This window comes from Pristis pectinata, chromosome 4 (assembly GCF_009764475.1).
Source record: "Pristis pectinata isolate sPriPec2 chromosome 4, sPriPec2.1.pri, whole genome shotgun sequence".
Lineage (NCBI taxonomy): Eukaryota > Metazoa > Chordata > Chondrichthyes > Rhinopristiformes > Pristidae > Pristis > Pristis pectinata.
Window position 1 is genome coordinate 14,905,923 of NC_067408.1, and position 19,765 is coordinate 14,925,687.

Consider the following 19,765-nt stretch of genomic DNA (forward strand, 5'->3'; position numbering starts at 1 on the left):
GATGGTCTGGAGGTCTGAGGCCAAATGGTTCCAGTGAAATTAGAATCAGAATTAGAATCAGGTCTATTATCACTGACCTATTTGATGTAAAATGCAAACTTGACAGCAGTGAACAGCTTATTAGAGAGTAAATACTGCTTGTTAGCATTGCCAATGTCATCTTCCATCACTCTGCTGAAGGTGAAGAGTAGAGTGATTGGATGACAATTAGTTGGACTAAATTGCTATTTGTGCATAGGATATACTTGGGCAATTTTCCACAGTGTCCGGTGAGCGCTAGTGTTGTAAGTATGTTGGAAGAGCTTGGCTAGAGGTATGGCTATTTCTGGAGTGCATCATCGATAGCAAAGCTGGTATTTATCTAGTCCCATTGCCTTTGCTTGGTAACACTGAAAGTGAAACAACTTGTGATAGTGGGAGTCGCACTGGGAGTCAGGATGAACCATCTATTTGGCACTTCTGGTTGAATATGGTCCTGAATATTTCAGCCTTGTCTTCAACACTCATCACTGAGGACCATTGTTGAGGACGGGGAGATCCTTGAAACCTCCGCTTCCTGTTCATTAGCCACCACCATTCACTGGCCACCACCATTGTTCATCCATGTGGCAGGACTGCAGAGCTTTTATGTGACATGGTGGTTTTGAAATTACTTATCTCTGCCAATTGCCTGCTACTTAGCAAACATGCACTTCTGTGTTCTAGCTTTACCAGTTTAGCACCTGATTTTCAGATAGAGCTGATGCTACTCCCTGCAAGCTCTTCTGCATACCTTATCTGAGCAGTGTTAACCCTTGTATTGAGTGCAATGGTAAAATGAGGGATATGCCAGGGCATAAATTAATATGTATATACAGGGAACGATTGAACAGGTTAGGACTTTATTGCCCGGAGCGTAGAAGAATGAGGGGAGATTTGATAGAGGTTTACAAAATTATGAGGGGTATAGACAGAGTAAGTGCAAGTAGGCTCTTTCCACCTAGATTAGGAGAGATAAGTATGAGAGGACATGGCTTTAGGATGAAAGTGGAAACATTAAGGTGAACTTCTTCACTCAGAGAGTGATGGGAGTGTGGAATGAGCTGCCATCTGATGTGGTAAATGTGGGCTCACTCTTAAGTTTTAAGGATAAATTGGATAGATACATGGATGGGAGAGGTCTGGAGGGTTATGGACTGGGTGCAGATCAATGGCAATAGTGGAATGAAGTTTCGGCACAGACTAGAAGGGCCGAATGACCTGTTTTCTGTGCTGTAGTGTTCTATGGTTCTACGGTGAACTAGGTGGGTTTTTACAACAATTCGGTAGTCTTTCGTCATCATTATTAGGGCGAGCTGAATTTAAACTCCACAGCTGCCATGGTGGGGTTTAAACTCATATCTTTGGACTGTTAGTCCAGCCTTCAAAGTCACTAGTCCAGAAATTTAACCATTGTGTCATCATTGGAGAAGCCTTAAGTATCATTTGAAGTGCAAACAAGATTAAAGAGTAATCAGTTTTGTGCAGTGAAAACAAATTCAAGAAAATCAACAAACTCACTCAGTTCCCTGACTACTTTCATCCCTAAATGACGACACCCTAAAAAGCTAAGATTCACCATTTATTCATTTGCTGCGCTTGCAGGTCATTGTAGACGCAGGATCACTACCTCATTGCCCTGTCTTCCAAATCCTACAACAGTCCTTGTCACTTTAAATTAAATAATGTTCATTCCTATATCAGCGTGCAACTGTAAGTATATCCTTGAGGGATTATCGAATGAGAGTATCTTGCAAACTCATGCTAATTGCCTATCATTTGATTGGCAACTCCTCATTGATCTCATCATCATCATTTGATCTCATCATTGCCTCTGAAATGGAAATAGAATTTCTGCTTGAAATGCCTATTTCCAAGTAAAATGGCTGTTGATTTATTCACAAATGAGTCTTATTCAGAATGTTACTTGATCTTATCAACTGTTCCATGTAAATGACTGTAAAATGTACATATACTTTAAAATAGTACATACAGTGAGATTGTACTGAATACTTCCATAAAAATATTATTCACAAGTGGAGCTTTATGTTTTCTAAAAAACATTATGAAATAAATTATTTCTAGCAGGCAGCAAAGAGAATAGCTTGTGCAACGAGAAAAGATTGTGCAATGAATTAATAATGTACAAAATAACTTCTAAATGGAAACTAAGCAACAGGAGACTTATTATATGTACAGCCAAGTGAAGGAATACACAGTGTGATGAGCAGATGGATTACCCAGTGGGAATGGAGGTCCTGCTAGATCCCAGATGGTAATACCATGAATGGAATGACATTGAGAGGGAGTAATGATGTTCTCAAAGCTCACTGAAAATGCTCTTCTACTTACGATATTCATTTTCATTTCCATACACTGAGCAGATACATCACTGGTTGCTTTACATTTTGCGCACAATTTGTACCTCTTGTCTCAGTGTATAAAACAACTTCTCCAACACTGAGACAGAGCTACCAAACACCAAGTAGGCATTGGGAGACAGAAGTGACTCCAGTGGTTAATTTGATAAATGAATGACTCAGTTAGAGCTGGATGGTACAGACCAGGAAAACACCAGGTACATGCTCTGCTATGTCCAAAGATGCTATTACTGATATGTTGGCATGCCATATTTACAAAAATGCAAGTCACCCAGGGTCTGAATGATATTCTGTCATAAGAACAGGATATTGTTCCAGGATACAGATGCTACAGGTGTGACAGAGGTGTAGGTATGAGAGGAGGAGGAGTTGCCTTCTTGGTCAAGGAGGACATAAAGTAATAACTGTCCTTAGAGAGGATAATCTTGGGGGAATCATCCAGTGAGGCCACATGGGTAGAACTTAGAAACAAGAAGGGGATGGTCACTCTGATGGGATAGTATTATAAGCCCCCCAATAGTCAGCGGGAATTGGAGGAGCAGATATGCAGGAGATTGCAGCTAGTTGTAAACTTAATAGGGTAGTATCAGTGGGAGACTTTAACTTCCCAAATATAGAATGGGCCAGCCATAGTGTAAGAGGCTTGGATGGAGTGGAATTTGTGAACTCTGTCCGAGAAAGCTTCCTTTATCAATATATGGAGGGACCTACCAGAGAGGGTGTGACATTGGACGTCCTCTTGGGAAATGAAGTAGGGCAAGTGGCAGAAGTATCTGTCGGTGAGCACTTTGGGTCCAGTGACCATAATTCTATTAGTTTTAAAATAGTTACAGAGAAGGATATGACTGGTTCACAGGTTAGGGTTCTGAACTGGGGCAGAGCAAATTTTGGAGCCATTAGATTGGATCTTGCAGAGGTTGATTGGGTGAGATTCTTTGCAGGGAAAAGAGCATCTAACCAAATGGGAGGCTTTTAACAGTGAGATGTCAAGAGTTCAGGACCTACATGCTCCTGTTAGGGTGAAGGGAATGCTGGTAGGTTTCGGGAACCCTGGTTGATGAGAGATATTGAGGCTCTGGTTCAGAAAAAGAGGGAGGCATACACTGTGCATAAGCAATTGGGAACTAGTGACTGTCATTGATGACTACAAGAAGTGTAGGAGTGCACTTAAGAGAGAAGTTAGGCGGGCAGAAAGAGGATATGAGAAGGATCTGGCAGGCAAGGTGAAGCAAAATCCCAAGAGATTCTATAGATATATTAAGAGTAAAAGGGTGGTTAGGGAGAGAATAGGTCCCCTTAAAGGTTGGCGAGGCTGTCTGTGTGTAGAACCAAAGGAAATGGGAGAGATTTTTAATTAATATTTCTCTTCAGTTTTTACTGTGGAGAAAAAGATAGAGGCTAAGAAAATGAGGGAAATGAGTGGTGATGTCTTGGACCACATACGAATCAGCAGGGAGGAGGTATTGGAGCCCTTTAAGTGCATTAAGGTGGATAAGTCGCCAGGGCCTGACCTGGTGCACTCTCGGACCTTGTGGGAAGCCAGAGAAGAAATTGCAGAAGCCCTTGCAGAGATTTTTGGCCACAGGGAAGGTTCCAGAGGACGGGAGAGTGGCTAATGTGGTACCATTGTTTAAAAGGATAGCAAAAACAAGCCAGGAAACTATAGGCCAGTGAGTCTGACATCGGTGATGAGTAAATGTTGGAGGGGATTCTGAGGAACAGGATCTGATTTGGGACAGTCAGCATGACTTTGTGTGTGGGAAGTCATGGCTAACAAACCTCTTGGTGTTCTTCGAGGAGGTAACCAAGAGGGTGGATGAGGGTAGGGCAGTGGACGTTATCTATATGGACTTTAGCAAGGCCTTTGACAAGATCCCTCATGGCGGTCTTGTCTGGAAGGTTAGATTGCATGGGATCTAGGGGGAGATAGCCAATGGGATTCATAATTGGCTCAATGGTAGGAAGCAGAGGGTGATGGTTGAGGGTTGTTTCTCAGACTGAAGGCCTGTGTCTAGTGGTGTGCCACAGGGGTCAGTGCTGGGACCTTTGTTGTTTGTAATTTATATAAATGATTTAGAGGTAAATGTACGAGGTATGGTTAGTAGGTTTGTGGATGATACTAAAATAGGTGGTGTTATAGACAGTGTAGAAGGCTATGAAAAATTACAGTGACCTTGATCAGCTAGGTATGTGGGCTGAGAACTGGCAAATGGCTTTCAATCCAGATAAATGTGAGGAATTGCATTTTGGGAGATCAAACCAGGTAGGACTTATACAGTGAATGGTAGGGCCCTGGGGAGTGTTATGGAACAGAGGGACCTAGGAGTGCAAGTGCACAGTTTGCTGAAAGTGGCACTCAGGTAGGTAGGGTGGTGAAGAAGGCATTTGGCAGCTTGGCCTTCATTGTTCAGGGCACTGAGTATGGGAGTTGGGAAATTACATTGTAGTTATATAAGACATCAGTAAGGCCTCACATGGAGTATTGTGCAGAGCTTTGGTCACCATGTTATAGGAAAGACATTATTAAACTAGAAAGAGTGCAGAAACAATTTACTAGGACGTTGCTTGGACTTTGGAGACTGAGTTACAAGGAGAGGTTGTGTACACTGGAACTTTATTACCTGGAACATAGGAGATTGAGGGGTGACCTGATAGAGGTATATAAGATCATGAGGGCCATAGACATTGTCTTTTTCCCAGGGAGAAGGTGCTAAAAACAAGAGGGCATAGGTTTGAGATCAGAGAAGAGAGATTTAAAGGAGACATCAGGGGCAGCTTCTTTATGCAAAGGATGGTGCATAGTTGGAATGAGCTACCAGAAATAGCGGTTGAGGCTGGCACATTAGCAACATTTAAAAGCCATCCAGATAAGTACATGGATAGGAGAGATTTAGAGGTCCATGGGCCAAACATGGGCAGATGGGACTAGCTCACTGGGCAACACAGTCAGTATGGATGAGTTAGGCTGAAGGGTCTGTTTCCATGCTGTATCTATGACTCCACGACAGAAAAATGCTGGAAAATACTCAGCAGGTCAGGCAACATGTATAGGGACACAAGAGAGTGCAGATGATGGAATCTGGAGCAAAAAAAACAAACAACTGGAGGAACACAGTGGGTCAAGCAGCATCTACGGATGCAAAGGGATAGTCAATATTTCTGTAGAGAGTGAACACAGTTAAAGTTCCAGGTCATGACCTTTCATCAGAACATGATGCTCTGTAATTTCGGCTGGGATATTTAAGGAATCAATAATTTACTGAGGACAAGCTCGCTTCCACAATAGTCACTTTTAGCCAATGCCTGCTTTTTGCAGACTCACAAATGACTCTGCACAGAGCATAGAAAGAGGCCATGAATCTTCTTTGAAAGAACTAATTAATTAGTTGTACTTAAAGCCAAGAGAATGCATTTTTGGCCCATTCAACTGATGAGCCAAAAAATTCAAATGGAGATATTTGAATAGATGAGGGTTTTTTTCTAAGCAGGACAAAACTGTTTCCTCTGACTAGTAAGAATGTGAGAGGACAAGTTTAAAGTAATTGGCTAAAGAATAGTAAAGATAAGACACAAACATCATAACAACTACTCAAAGGCAACTGAGGACAAACTTGAGAAGGATTGATTTGATGATTTATGGGAAATGAATTGGAGTTTGGGCCTAAATTGAGTAACTCTTTCAATGAGTCAGCACTCTCATGATGGACCAAAAGGCCTCCTGCTGTCCTGCCATGATTCTACAATGCTACTCTTTGAAATCCATATAGCATCTTAAAAAGCTTGATCAGATCACCCTTAATCTTCTCCATTCAAGGTACGTCTAATCTATGCAAATCTCAACCCAGCATTGTTGCAGCAGATCTGTGGAGTTCCCAGCCCCTTCCAACCTAAAATGTGGCACTTGGTACTGAACAGAATACTTTAAGTGGGGGCTTACGAGAACCTTACAGCATTGTAGAATATATGCCATTTTTGTATCGCCATTTTTTTGCACAATAGCCTATTGAAGCATCCCCATGAAACTCTTGTGAAAACTTATCTCCAAAGCACTAGCAGATATGAAAGCTTTTAAATTGATGTCAATGTTCCCAAGTTACATTTTGGATGTGTATCATAATGCTCGAGTAATCACAACCATCAGAGGGCACACTGCGCCATGGGTCAACCCTGTCTTTCACTAAAGTCAGAACCTACTGCCAATGCGTACTTTCTGAGCCTGTTTACTTAGTCAGCACCCAGCCAGATTATATCTACCTTCCCTGTTCTTAATCTGCTGTTACTTGGACTGAATGTTCGCAGGTGGTACACTCGAAGGAAACAGCTACTTTCTCGCAATTACTCGTCACTGTAACTAAATTTTATTTGGATCAGCAACAGAACAAAATTAACTTCACAGCAATCACAAACAAAGAGTATAAAAAGAATAAAGCAAGCTTGACAAAGCATCAGAAATTAAACCAATCATAAAATAGATCCTTATCAACAGGTGTAATGTAACTGAAAGAACCAACCTTCATGGCCCCACTTTCAAAAGCTAGGCTCGAGACAACACTTTAAACCTACAGAGACAGAAAAGGCCGGCACAGGCATGACAGGCAAATGGCCTCATTCTGTGTTTTATGATTCACTCTTACATCTCTCATTAAATCATGGGTTTATGTCTAAATATAGAGGTTTGAAAAAGCAATCTAAATTTGACTTTCTGCTGGATGATATATTGAACTGAGGCATGGACAAAGAAAGTCCTTGGCCAATAAAACAATGCATTATATAGGTGCAGTAGTGGAGAACAGCAGCAGCTTAATGTACAGAATTCCAGCATTATTCTGCAATGCACAAAGCCCAAGGCAACAAATGAAAACCATTACATATTAAAACTCACACAATGTCTTTCCTATGTTAGTTCTGTCTTTGCTGGGAGAGACCCTGGGAAATGGGGGGAAATGCATGGATAGAGGTGATTAGATACAGAGTTGGGGTGGGAGCTCAGGGGCAAAAATACAAATTTTGGGCAGCACGGTAGCGCAGCAGTTAGCGTAACGCTATTACAGTGCCAGTGAATGGGGCTCGATTCCCACTGCTGTCTGTAAGGAGTTTGTACATTCTCCGAATGACTACGTGGGTTTCCTCTGGGTGCTCCAGTTTCCTCCCACATTCCAAAGACGTACAGGTTGGTAGTCACTATAGGTTACAGGGAAATAAATGTGGGAAATGAGACTAATGGGAATGATCTGAGTGCTGGCATAGACTTGATGGGGCAAATGGCCTCCTTTGTTGTAAGAAAATATAAAAGTGTGGAAATAAAAGTTCCCGAGGCACTATTTTGTTGAAAAACAGGAAATCCTCCCTAATGTTCTACCCAATTGTTACCCCTGGTTTGACATCGGCACTCATGGAATCAAATTGGCTGTCACATTTCCATGTTAAACAATATTTGCACTTGAGAAGTATTTTATTGTTGCATAGCACTTACGCACAAATTGAAATTATAAACAGAGCAATATAAATCCTTCCTTTTACTTGAAATGATCTGTGCAATGTAGCTCTAATTGGAGCTTCTGAGTTAAATTGCATAATTAGTGCCAATTCAGGTCAAATTATGGGCAGATTTAAGTGTGAACATCTCTGTCACGTTTGTGCTTAAACAAGGTTATCAGAGAGGAGATATTTTTCTTCCTTGCAATTGGGAAATTGATGTTACATTAATAATCTGATGTGTTTTTCAACATGTTTATGCTTGGTTTGTCTAAAGTATATATTAAGTAAATTACAAAATTACGCTGCTCTAGGTCTTGATAACTTACCGATAATATCGAACCACAACTGGCTCTTTGTGAGTTCTGTGCTGGTCACCCCAACCATATGATTCACAGGGTCTGTCTCCATGACAGCAAAGTTGAAATGAGGCTCATCAAATACCAAAGGTTCGATAGATGGCAAAGGTTTCTGAATCCATTCAATGTGTAAACGAACTGTCGCTGATTTCTGGGGAGTCCCATTATCAGAGGCACGGATCTGAAAGAAGAGATTACAACAGTTGATGGCTTGAATTTTTGTTGTGATAGTGTCAGACTGTGAAATGAATTATTTAGTTCCACTGTGAATTGTCCTTGACTAAAGTGTGCTCTATAATCTGCTATGTGGTTACACTTTATGGTAGTTGTACATTGAACAGTGCAGCACCACATTGTAAAACACTGGCACCAAGACCAGGCTTATTGGCAGTTTGATAAAACTGTCCACTTCTGGAAGAGAAAGAAAACATTTTACCAATACACAAGTAAACGTGGTATGGACATTTCACATACTCACTGTTATCATTTACTCACACCTTAAGGTAACACCAAAGTGACATTGATTTCTGGAATCACTGGTGGCAAGGCAGAACTTGGAAGAAACTGATTACATTTCTTTTACTATTACTAATAAAGAATCTGTAATTTTGCCTGGTTAGTTGATGAATATAATTTTACTTGAAAGGCAAAATGCCAAGTTAGGAGATTTCAGATATTTTCCTCTGCAGTGCTACATCCTGGCCAAATTGTGCAACTTTAATAATAGACAATATTTACCTATGACAGTTCAGTTCTAAAGTTAATTAGCAATTTCAATGATAAATATTAACAAAAAATATCAATGAGGGTACGGAACTTGATGAAAGCATCAACACATTTTTATATAAATATTTCCATATCTATCTTTCTATCTATATGTTTGTGTGTGTGTGTGTGTGTGTGTTTATGTGTGTGTGTGGGTGTGTGTGGGTGTGTGTGTGTGTGTGTATGTATGTATGTATATATATATATATATATATATATATACACACACACACACATTCTTTTTCGATTTTCAAGCTATTAGTTATATTTGATAACAACATGAGAAAGAGAGCATTTTAGCAAGTTTTGCAATGTCACAATCCCCATTAACATGAATTAAATGTATTTTCAATTAATAAGCATTAAATTAGCTTTTTAAAAATGTGATCCCACGTATGTTTTTCAAAAGAATCTTGTATGGGCAACATTGTAACATAACCATAAGACTGTGGTTGTCTCCAATCCAAATGTGACATCCAACCCAACTTCACTTTAGCTGAATTATTTGTCTACCTGTTACTAGTTGTCAGCTCTCCACACCCAAATGATTTCTTTATAACTTTGATGTTGTTGCTAATCTCTGTAGCTGATAGCATAAGCCTGATGCTGAACATGAAGGAACTGGACTTTCCTAGCTGTTATGTAACTTGTTATTAACTGTTGGGAAACTGGATAAAATGTACACTTCTACCCAATGCCGTGCTCTGAAGCTGCACGGATGTGATAATGGAACATGTACTGCTCGTTATTTGAATGCCAGTTTGGTTGGGATTTCATGTGTAGTTTCTAGTTACTGTTGTGTCCTCTGCCCCATTTGGCAGGACCGCATGTGTGCTGTGTTAATGCTTGCCTGATGGATAAACAACAAACAGATTGTGACAACAATCCTCGTGTAAGATAATATAATGCCAGTGTTGCCAAAATGTACCCTAACAATCCAAGTAAAGGCATGCATTAAGCATGCAGGGAGCATCCAGCATTTGGCAACAAGATGAAGTTTCCTGTTCCCTTCTCAATTTGCAGAAATTCTCAGTTACTTTCAGGCTTGCTGGGAATTGAATGGAAGCCAAACTGGCTGTGGACACTGCTGTTTGAAATTTTGGACAATCCTATGTTAATAATCTTGATGGATTGCAATGACTGGAGATGCACTTCAACTTCAGTGAACCCCACTGCTGCCAGACATGGGTAACCTGCAGCGAAAGGCAGGAGGAAGAGTGAGGGGGAGAAGAGGGGCAGGGAAGCAGGACTTTTTCACAAATGTTCTTCTCCATCCAACTGTGCAGGCAGTAATGTTCAAAGAGACTCCATTTCTTGAAGGAAGTGCTCACAGGGATAAGACATACAGTATGCAGCAACCACAATGCAGCTACAGATCAGAGTGAGAACACTGGGAGTGGAAGAAGAGGAAATGGTGGATGAAGGAGGGAAGGCAACACCTGCTTTCTGACCAACCAATCAGGGAGCAGAACAGGAAGCTAATTCCTTTCATACTCTTCAGAGAATGAAGTAGTTGATGTCTTCCTGTAGCAAAACCTGGACAACAGTCAAGCATAGACTGATAAGTCTGGCAAATGCACTTTAAAACTAAATACAGGTAACATTTTCACCAACCAAGTGCCAGGCAATGTTCATCTCCAACGAGAGGACGCCCAATCTCCTGTTGATATTCAATAGCATCATCATATTCCTCAATCATCAATAACCTAAGGGTGGGGGGGGGGGGGGTATCACTGACCACAAACTTAACTGGACGAGTTCACTTCAGACAGAAGATGAATATTCTGTGACAAGTGACTCATCTTCCAGCTTTTCCAGCATCTACAAGATACATGCAAAGAAGTGGAGGTCTCACAATACTGAGGAAGTTCAATGCCATCCAGGAGAAAAAAATTCTGCTTGATACTCATGCAATGATGTCAGTTTTTGTGCAATGCTATTTTGGCATGTTAATGTCGCATTATACAACAACAGAACAAAGGCAATGCGTTTAAAAGCAAAGCAGGGAGAATTTGATTTATGTGATTCTTAACTCTCAGTATTACACATGCTGCTTTCTCTGATATCCAACCAAAAGCCCTTTATGTCAGAGGAGCCATCACTACCTAGTAGAAACAATATGCTTCCTTACAGATTAATATAGCAAAACAGAAAATGAAATGTATCACAGCACAAATGAAAGAGTCCAGGTTCTGAAATTCTCACACGAGATTAAAGCAGTTCCACCTCCACTAGATATGATAAGCACGTAAGCCATTTGCGATATAACCAGTTTATAAATGGATTGATAAATATCAGCATAGAAATACTCAAAGAAACCCATTCAAGCACTAAAAGGCCCCACATTGAAAGAAGAATGCCATGTTAGGACATTAGTGTAAATAGTCTGGAACTTATTTACCCTTGCTTAAGGGAATCCATACTTTCCATTTAATCTGGCTTTTCATAAAGAAATTGCAAGTTGACAGTGCAGTTGAGATCATAAGCCTGGTAAGGTTGTAATTACTATTGTATAACCAGTATTGCACCATTCCTTGGTCCGTCAAAACCTCTGCCGCCCGACTAATTCGGTCAAGCCTTACTTAAAAACTTTCTTTAAAGCAATCATTGCACTTAATTTGAAATTGCAATTGCTTATAATCTGCTAGACATTAATGAAAACTGCAAATGTGACTGAGCCACAAGTGTATTGACTCAGTGCCAGTATATCTGTTCACAATCTCCAGCATAATTAAAACAGACAGAAAAGGTACAGAACTATTGTCTATTCATGTATCTGGAACCCTCATAGGGGCATACACTCACAACACATCTGGCATTGATCAGTTCCAACTTACTCTCCAGCTTCCAATTATCTCAGTTTAACCATCTCCATCACAGTACAATTAATTTAATACAATTTTATTGCTCTTCTGGCCTCTTGTTCCTTCTAACTTTAAAATACACCATCCATCTCCTTATTGCTTCTCACCTCACTTTTTCCTGTATTATGCACTCTGGCCTTACCCTGGATTTCTTAAAGTCGAACAATAGCACACCGGATATTAATTTGTACACAGTACATACCATGCATCACTGATGTTGCTGGGATTCAACAAGAAAATTTACCAAAATTGACTGGAAAATCAAACTTGCTATTATCAGAGAAATTAAATTTGAGAGAGTCCATAGTGTCAGTTTTTCAAATGTTCAAAAGCACAGGGAATGTAATTGTAATATAGATCGCTGTTTCAAACTAGATTGGAGATCAGAGGAATCTTTAACACATAGTAGTAAACAGGGTGAACAGATTTTGCCTAGGGTGATGGCAGTTATTCTAATTGCTTTGAAATCTTGTTGGCCTAAAGGTTAATCCAGATTAGAAACATATCTTCTAGGGTTAAACATAGGCATGAATGATTAAGCAGTCCAAGATTCTGTAATATAAGCGTGAGAACGTCAAAAGGGAACTAAATTAATCAGGGCTGAAAAAAAGTAGATCATAATATTGGGTTGATTCTACCAATTTGTTCATTAGCTTGAGGGTTAGGTATTTCAAAGTTCACCCTGTGGTTTTTAACTTCTTTCAAAGATTAAATAGAAAATATCCATAACAAATGCCATTTGTAGTTGATTTTCTGAAATTCCAGGAAATGTTTGTTCATTCATGTTATTGTGTAATATCAGTTGCATCTAACTAGCTGTGTGAAATTCACATGAGTTTTGACACTCAAGGTTGTTTGCATCTGATATTGTACATAACGCTGATCTTTATTTTACGAAAAGAGAAATGGAGACGCTTGAGAAAGATTAACCAGAAGTGAAAGGTTACAACTAAGAGGAAAGACTGCACAGACTGGCAATCTTTTCTCCAAAGAAAGGCAAACTGGTGACTTAATACAGGTCTTTACAATTCTGAGGGATTCCGATAAGATAGTTAGAGAGAAAATATTTGCATTTGTGAGGGAATCCAAAACTAGTGGTTAAGAATGTAAAACATTCACTAGTAAATTCAGTAACAGATTCAGGAGAAGCTTTACCGTGAGACAGGTTAGAATGTAAAACTTCAGAGCAGATATATTGGTAGAAGCAGATAGCTGAGATGAATTTAAGAAGAAGTCAGATGGGATAAAAGAATAGAAGACTGCAAAGGGTAGAAGGAGAATCATGAAGAGCATAAACACTGTTCTCCATTTGGGCTAAATGGCCTTATTTTGTATGTTGTATGCAACCTCTCAGTTATAAATTTCAAGAAAACAAACAAATTATCAACCATCCTCAAGCAAAGGCACAGTTCAGAATGATTTTTACATTTCCAGTTTCCCCGAGGGCTCAGCAAAATCATTAACGTTTCAGTGTTCTTAAATAGAAGCCAAGAAGACAGTTTAAACATGCTTAAGCAATAATCCAAGCATTCCTTGCTTGTTCCTCAGCTATCAGATTTTACTTTTATATAATAGATTCCATGTCCACAGAAATTGTAAGTTAAAAGTTTCGAATTGCGCTATTTTTTAAATGTCATTTAGCATTCAACCAGCTATGCAAAGAAAAATTGGTAGAGCTTTTCCTGTTTTCCTACAAGCAGACACAACAGTGTGTTATCACGTTAATAACATAACTGCGCTCAAACATTCTTCTGGCTCTTCTCTCTGCCCAAATTAAGGCAGGTTTCCCAAGTTTTTCCAAGTCCCATTAAACAATCAGATAACAATGTTCAACATAATGATTTCCTCAAAGAAATATTTAAATTGATTAACTGGATGGCCACTTATTCAGCCACCACATCTAAGTTTTCTACCATTGTTTCTTTGCAATGATGAAGACTGAAGGGTAATTTGGTAGAGGTCCAACTATAACAAAAGGGAAATGATAGGCCATAAGTCAGACACTTACGTGTTTTTTTTACCTGTCATGGATGGGGACGAGGAAGCCCTGAAGTCATAAGTACAAAACAAATTCAGCATTCAGGATAAAATCCCTTTACTCAGAGAGTGTTCAGCATCTATGAGGCACAAATCAGTAATAAGATGTAATCCCCTCCAGTTGGCTGGATGAATGGAATTCTACAACTTTCTAAAACCTTGACACCATCTAGGACAAAGCTGCCTGCTTGACTGACATTCCATCGACTGCCCTAAACATTAATCCTTTCCACCACTGGTACAGAGATGGCTGAAGTGCATACCATCTACAAAATGCATCTGCCTAGGTTACTCCATCAGCAGCTCTCAGACTGGCAACCTCTACCACCAAGAAGGTCAAGGGCACCCCCCACATGAGAACATCACCACCTGCAGGTTGCCCTCAATACATACAGCTTTGTTATTTGTAAATTCATCACCAGTTCTTCATCATCACTGGGTCTAAATCCTGGAACTCCCTACCCAACACCTCTGTGGGACTACTTTTACCAAAAGGACTGCAGTGGTTCAAGAAGGCATCTTCTGATGGGCAACTAGGGATGGGCAATAAATACTGACCTTGCCCAGAAAGACATGAATGAATAAAAAAAATGGAGCTCTCTACCACATAGAGTAATTCAAAAGAACAATATTGATACACAGAAGGTGAAAGACACATTAATGCATCTGAAGACTGGGAAGAGTAGAATAAATGAACTAGTATGGAAGAAAGCTTGTGTGAAGCAAAAACCATCTGGGGTGAATGACCTGTTTCTGTGCAATTAATGCTTTTCCACTTTGGGAGAATCTAACTTATCTGCTCCAGAATTTTTTCCCCACAGCTTTGAGAGTGGATCTCATGGAACATAGGACATTACAGCACAGTACAGGCCCTTCAGCCCACGATGTTGTGCTGTCATTTTATCCTGCTCTAAGATCTATCTAACCCTTCCCTCCCACATAGCCCTCCATTTCTCTATCATTCATGTGTCTATCTAAGAGTCTCTTAAATGTCCCTAATGTATCTGCCCCCACAGTCTCTGCCGGCAGTGCGTTCCATGCACCCTCCACTCTCTGTGTAAAAAAACTTACTTCTGACATCCCCTCTGATCTCCTGCAATGAGCTCCATCTCCCTAAACTTCACCTCCAGAACCCTAGGAATCTCCCCTTAACTCCCTGCTGTTTCTCATCCACACACTGCCTCTTTCCATGAAGCAAGAGAGAGGTTGAAAGGGTGAAATTACTTAATACTGAAAAAAAGAGCATCAGAGCAACACGCAAGTCAAAATGACAAAGAAGATAATTTAGTGCACCGGCCTGTCAACTCTCTTGCTTTTGGTATCTGAAAGCCCTCGCTAGTTAGACAATAAAGAGAAAAACACAAGGAAAAGTGGGTAAAAATAAACTATCTTTAGCCATTGCCTGAAGCAAGTGTAAGCTATACAGCTTACTTTTAACAATGTTTATGTTTTTGTTAAGAGGTGACGCCTCAAGTATACAGCTTGCAACAAGGAATGTATATCCAAGATCTACTCCTTGATGACAAGGTTGGCTTAACTCCAAAATAATGCAGTGATATTTATAACAATTCTGGTAAGATATTCATTGGATGTCTTTCCTTATTGAAGCTGAGATGTAATGGGAAAATTAAAATGAGTTTTAGGAAAATTTGAAACTCAGGGACTGTTTTTAATTGGCAAGTTGATTTTCTGCCTGACACCACCAGTGATAAGATACTTGAACTTTAATGTCTACCAGTGTCACAAACCAGCAACAAAAGAAACACACTGAGCATGATTCAGTGTTAAAAACTATTTTATTAATCACTACTTATGATAATACGTAAAATAAAAGTAAAAATGTTAGTATGTTAGAATTCAAAAATGTTAAACCTCGAACGTTAACCCCAAAACTAAACTCTTCATGTGTGTGTGTGACAAAGTCCAAAACTCCCAGTTCCGGAATGGTTCTTAAAGTTCAGTTCCGCAAGCCATAAGGTGAAACATGAGCAAGGGCTTCTTCAACAACCAACGTTGTCTGAAGATAAGATGTAGATGTAGAAAAACATAGAGAGAGTACATACGAAATCCAAATGTTCCACGATGGAACCCAAACGACACTTCAGTGTTTACTCGGTAGTGACTTCCTCACCCCGAAAAGCATCCGAACCGTGGTTGTCCACACACAAATACCTGTTTCCTTCTACAGGTCAGCAACAAAGTGAACTCCACCGGATTACTTCCAACTTCCATACATGGATTTCAGTGGCAGACACAGTTATTGTTTCTCATCCATCGATAGAGAAAACAAGCAGGCTGGTGTCTCTCTCCCTTCTCTCTCTCTCTCCTTCTTCTTCTTCTTACTTCTTCAACAACGTCATTACGTCCTTTATCTTCTATTGACGCAAGCACGCCCCACACACACATACACACACTCTCTATCTTAAAGAGACTTTCACTGAGACCGTAACACCTCCCACCTAAAAAAAATTTTTCCCAAGAAAAATTTAACCGCGCATACAGTTAGTAATGTTAATAATTATCATGCTACACAACTACAGACTATCAGATTAGTACAGATACATGTTTCCCATTTAACATCGGGAAAGACAATCAGCAATCACATTATCTTTGCCTTTAATGTGAGTTATCATGAGATCAAACTCTTGCAAAATTAAACTCCAGTTTAACAGCCTTCTGTTCTTGTTTTTGACTCGGCTCAGAAACACCAATGGGTTATGATCTGTATACACAGTCAATGGTTTCTGAGCAGTGCAAACATATACACTGAAATGTTGCAAGGCTAAAACAAGCGACAGTAATTCTTTCTCTATGGTGGAATAATTCTTTTGATGCTCATTAAATTTCTTTGAAAAGTAAGCTACAGGATGGTCAATATCATCAAGGTCACCCTTCTGCAACAACACAGCTCCTGCAGCTTCATCACTGGCATCTACTGCTAATGAAAATGGCTTTTCAAAGTCAGGTGTTTTGAGCACAGGATGGTAGCATAAAATGGCTTTCAACTTCTCAAATGCTTCTTGACAAGAATCTGTCCAAACAAACTTTACTCCCTTCTTCAGAAGATTAGTTAGGGGAAGAGCAATATCAGCAAAGTTTTTACAAAATTTTCGATAATATCCAACCATTCCCAAAAATCTTCTAACAGTCCTCGTACCTGTGGGAATAGGGAACTCAGATATTGCTTGAACTTTTGCCTGAACAGGAGCTTGCTTGCCTTGACCTACAACATAACCAAGATACGTCACAGTGGCATGGCCAAATTCACTTTTAGCCAAGTTAACTGTAAGGTTAGCCTTGGAAAGTCTTTCAAACAACCTTTCTAACGCAGAGATGTGATCCTCCCATGTATCATTCCCAGTCACTAAGTCGTCAATGTAGGCATCTGTATGTTTTAACCCATGAATCGCTGAATTAATCATTCTTTGAAATGTTGCCGGAGCATTTTTCATTCCAAATGGCAAAACATTGTATTCATACAATCCAGAAGGAGTTACAAAGGCTGAAATCTCCCTTCCTCTATCTGTTAATGGAACACACCAGTACCCTTTTAATAGGTCAATCTTTGTAAGAAATTTTGCCTTTCCCACTCTGTCTATGCAATCATCCACCCTAGGAATAGGGTAAGCATCTGACTTTGTTACAGCATTCACTTTCCTGTAATCTGTGCAAAATCTAACAGTTCCATCAGGTTTAGGTACAATAACACAGGGCGAACTCCAATTTGAAGTAGAATGTCTAATAATATCATTTTCCAACATGTATTTGATTTCCTGATCAACAAGTTTACTTTTTTCTACATTCATTCGATATGGGTGTTGTTTGATTGGTTTTGCATCCCCAACATCAACATCATGGGTAATTATCGATGTTCTGTTTGGAACATCTGGGAACAGATTTTTAAATTTTAAAATTAATTCTCTCATCTGTTGTTTTTGTGAAACTTGTAAATGGTCCAACTTCCTTTCAAGGTTCTCCATGATATTTTGGTTTTTTAGTTTTGATGGAACAATATTTGGTCTAAATTGGCCTTCCTCAACATCAACATCAGGCATTCTAGAAACAACCTTTACACCATCCACCAAGGCCACAACTGAATCCCTCTCATAATAAGGTTTTAGCATGTTTACATGACAGAGTTGTGTTTTCTTGCGTCTATCTGGTGTTTTGATTATATATGTTAGATCAGTCACTCGAGATTCAATAACATAGGGTCCAGAAAAACGAGATTGCAAGGGATTATTTTGGCTAGGGAAAAATACCAACACCTTTTGCCCCACTGCGAATGTCCTAGGCCGAGCACGTCTATCAAAATATGTCTTCATTCTTATCTGGCTTGTTTTCAAATTCTCTCTCGCTAAGCTGGCAGACTCTCTCCAACCGAGTTTTAAATTTTTGGACATAGTCCAACAGACTCAAGTGAACTTCCTCATTAACCCATTGCTCTCTCAACAACTCCAAAGGTCCTCTCACCCTATGTCCAAACACAAGCTCAAACGGACTAAATCCTATTGACTTCTGGATTGATTCTCTAACGGCAAACAAAAGTAAATGGATACCTTCGTCCCAATCCTTGGTGTTTTCAAAGCAATAAGTCTTCAGCGTATTTTTGAGAGTAGAATGAAATCTCTCCAGAGCTCCTTGAGATTCTGGGTGATATGCAGATGATACAATCTGCTTTGCTCCCAGCTCATAGACTATTTGTTGAAAAATTTTTGACATAAAATTACTACCTTGATCAGATTGGATTTCTTTTGGCAAACCAAACAAGGTAAAAAATTTTACAAGAGCCTTTGACACCGTCTTGGCCTTAATATTTCTAAGGGGTATTGCCTCTGGAAATCTAGAAGTGGCACACATGATGGTTAACAAATACTGATTTCCAGTCTTAGACTTTGGTAAGGGGCCAACACAGTCCACAATCACCTTCGAAAAGGGTTCACCAAAAGCAGGAATTGGCTTCAAAGGAGCCACAGGGGGTTTTTGATTTGGTTTACCTACCATCTGACATGTGTGGCAGGTTCGACAAAACATCACCACATCTTTTCTCAAACCAGGCCAATAGAATTGTTTCAAGATCTTCCCTACATTTTTATTCACACCAAAATGACCACCCAAAGGCATACTATGGGCCAGGTTTAAAATCTCATCCCTATAAACTTTTGGAACAACAACCTGATGAATAACTTCCCATTCCTCAGTAACAGGAACATGAGGAGGTCTCCATTTCCTCATTAACACTCCATTTTTGACATAGTATCCAGTTGGCACTTTCTCAATCTCCTCACATGAGAGAGCTTTTTCTTTCAATTCTGTCAACTCAGGGTCCTTTGTCTGTTCCACCATAAAATCCTTCCTCGACAAAGACAAATCTTTAAATTCAGGCTCACTATAAGGATGTTGATCCTCCAATGAAGACAGAAAAGTCTCAGATAAGGCATCATAATTTTCTTCCTGTTTAGGACTGTCACAAGGAACTACATCAGACTGCACCGGACTCTCTGTCTTGGCTAATTCTTTAGCTCTAGCTCGAGTCACCGCACATGATGGGTAAACATCTGGATCATTCTCAGACTCATCAATCCTTGGTTTGGTCGTTAACCATACCACAGGAACAATTTCTCCATCTGCAAGGTCATTTCCCAATAACAAAGAAACTCCTTCCACTGGCAAACTAGGTCTTATCCCTATCTCGACTGGTCCTTCTACGAACTTTGACTTTCAAATCACCCTGTGAAAAGGGACAGACATGGTCTCACCTGTAACGCCTCGTACTAGATTTACTTCACCAGTGTCACTTTCTTCACCAAAATTTAAAACACTGTCCAGCAAGAGAGATTGACTAGCCCCAGTATCTCTAAGAATT

At 39.8% G+C, this 19,765-nt stretch overlaps 1 protein-coding gene across 1 annotated transcript in view; it reads right to left on the reverse strand.

Moving 5' to 3' along the window:
• LOC127569976 (protocadherin Fat 1-like) overlaps window positions 1–19,765 on the reverse strand; it is a 149,359-nt gene that overhangs the window by 52,276 nt on the left and 77,318 nt on the right. Inside the window, exon 6 of the mRNA XM_052015107.1 lies at window positions 8,204–8,414. Coding sequence (XP_051871067.1) covers window positions 8,204–8,414 — 211 coding nt within the window. The remainder of the gene's footprint in view (window positions 1–8,203; window positions 8,415–19,765) is intronic.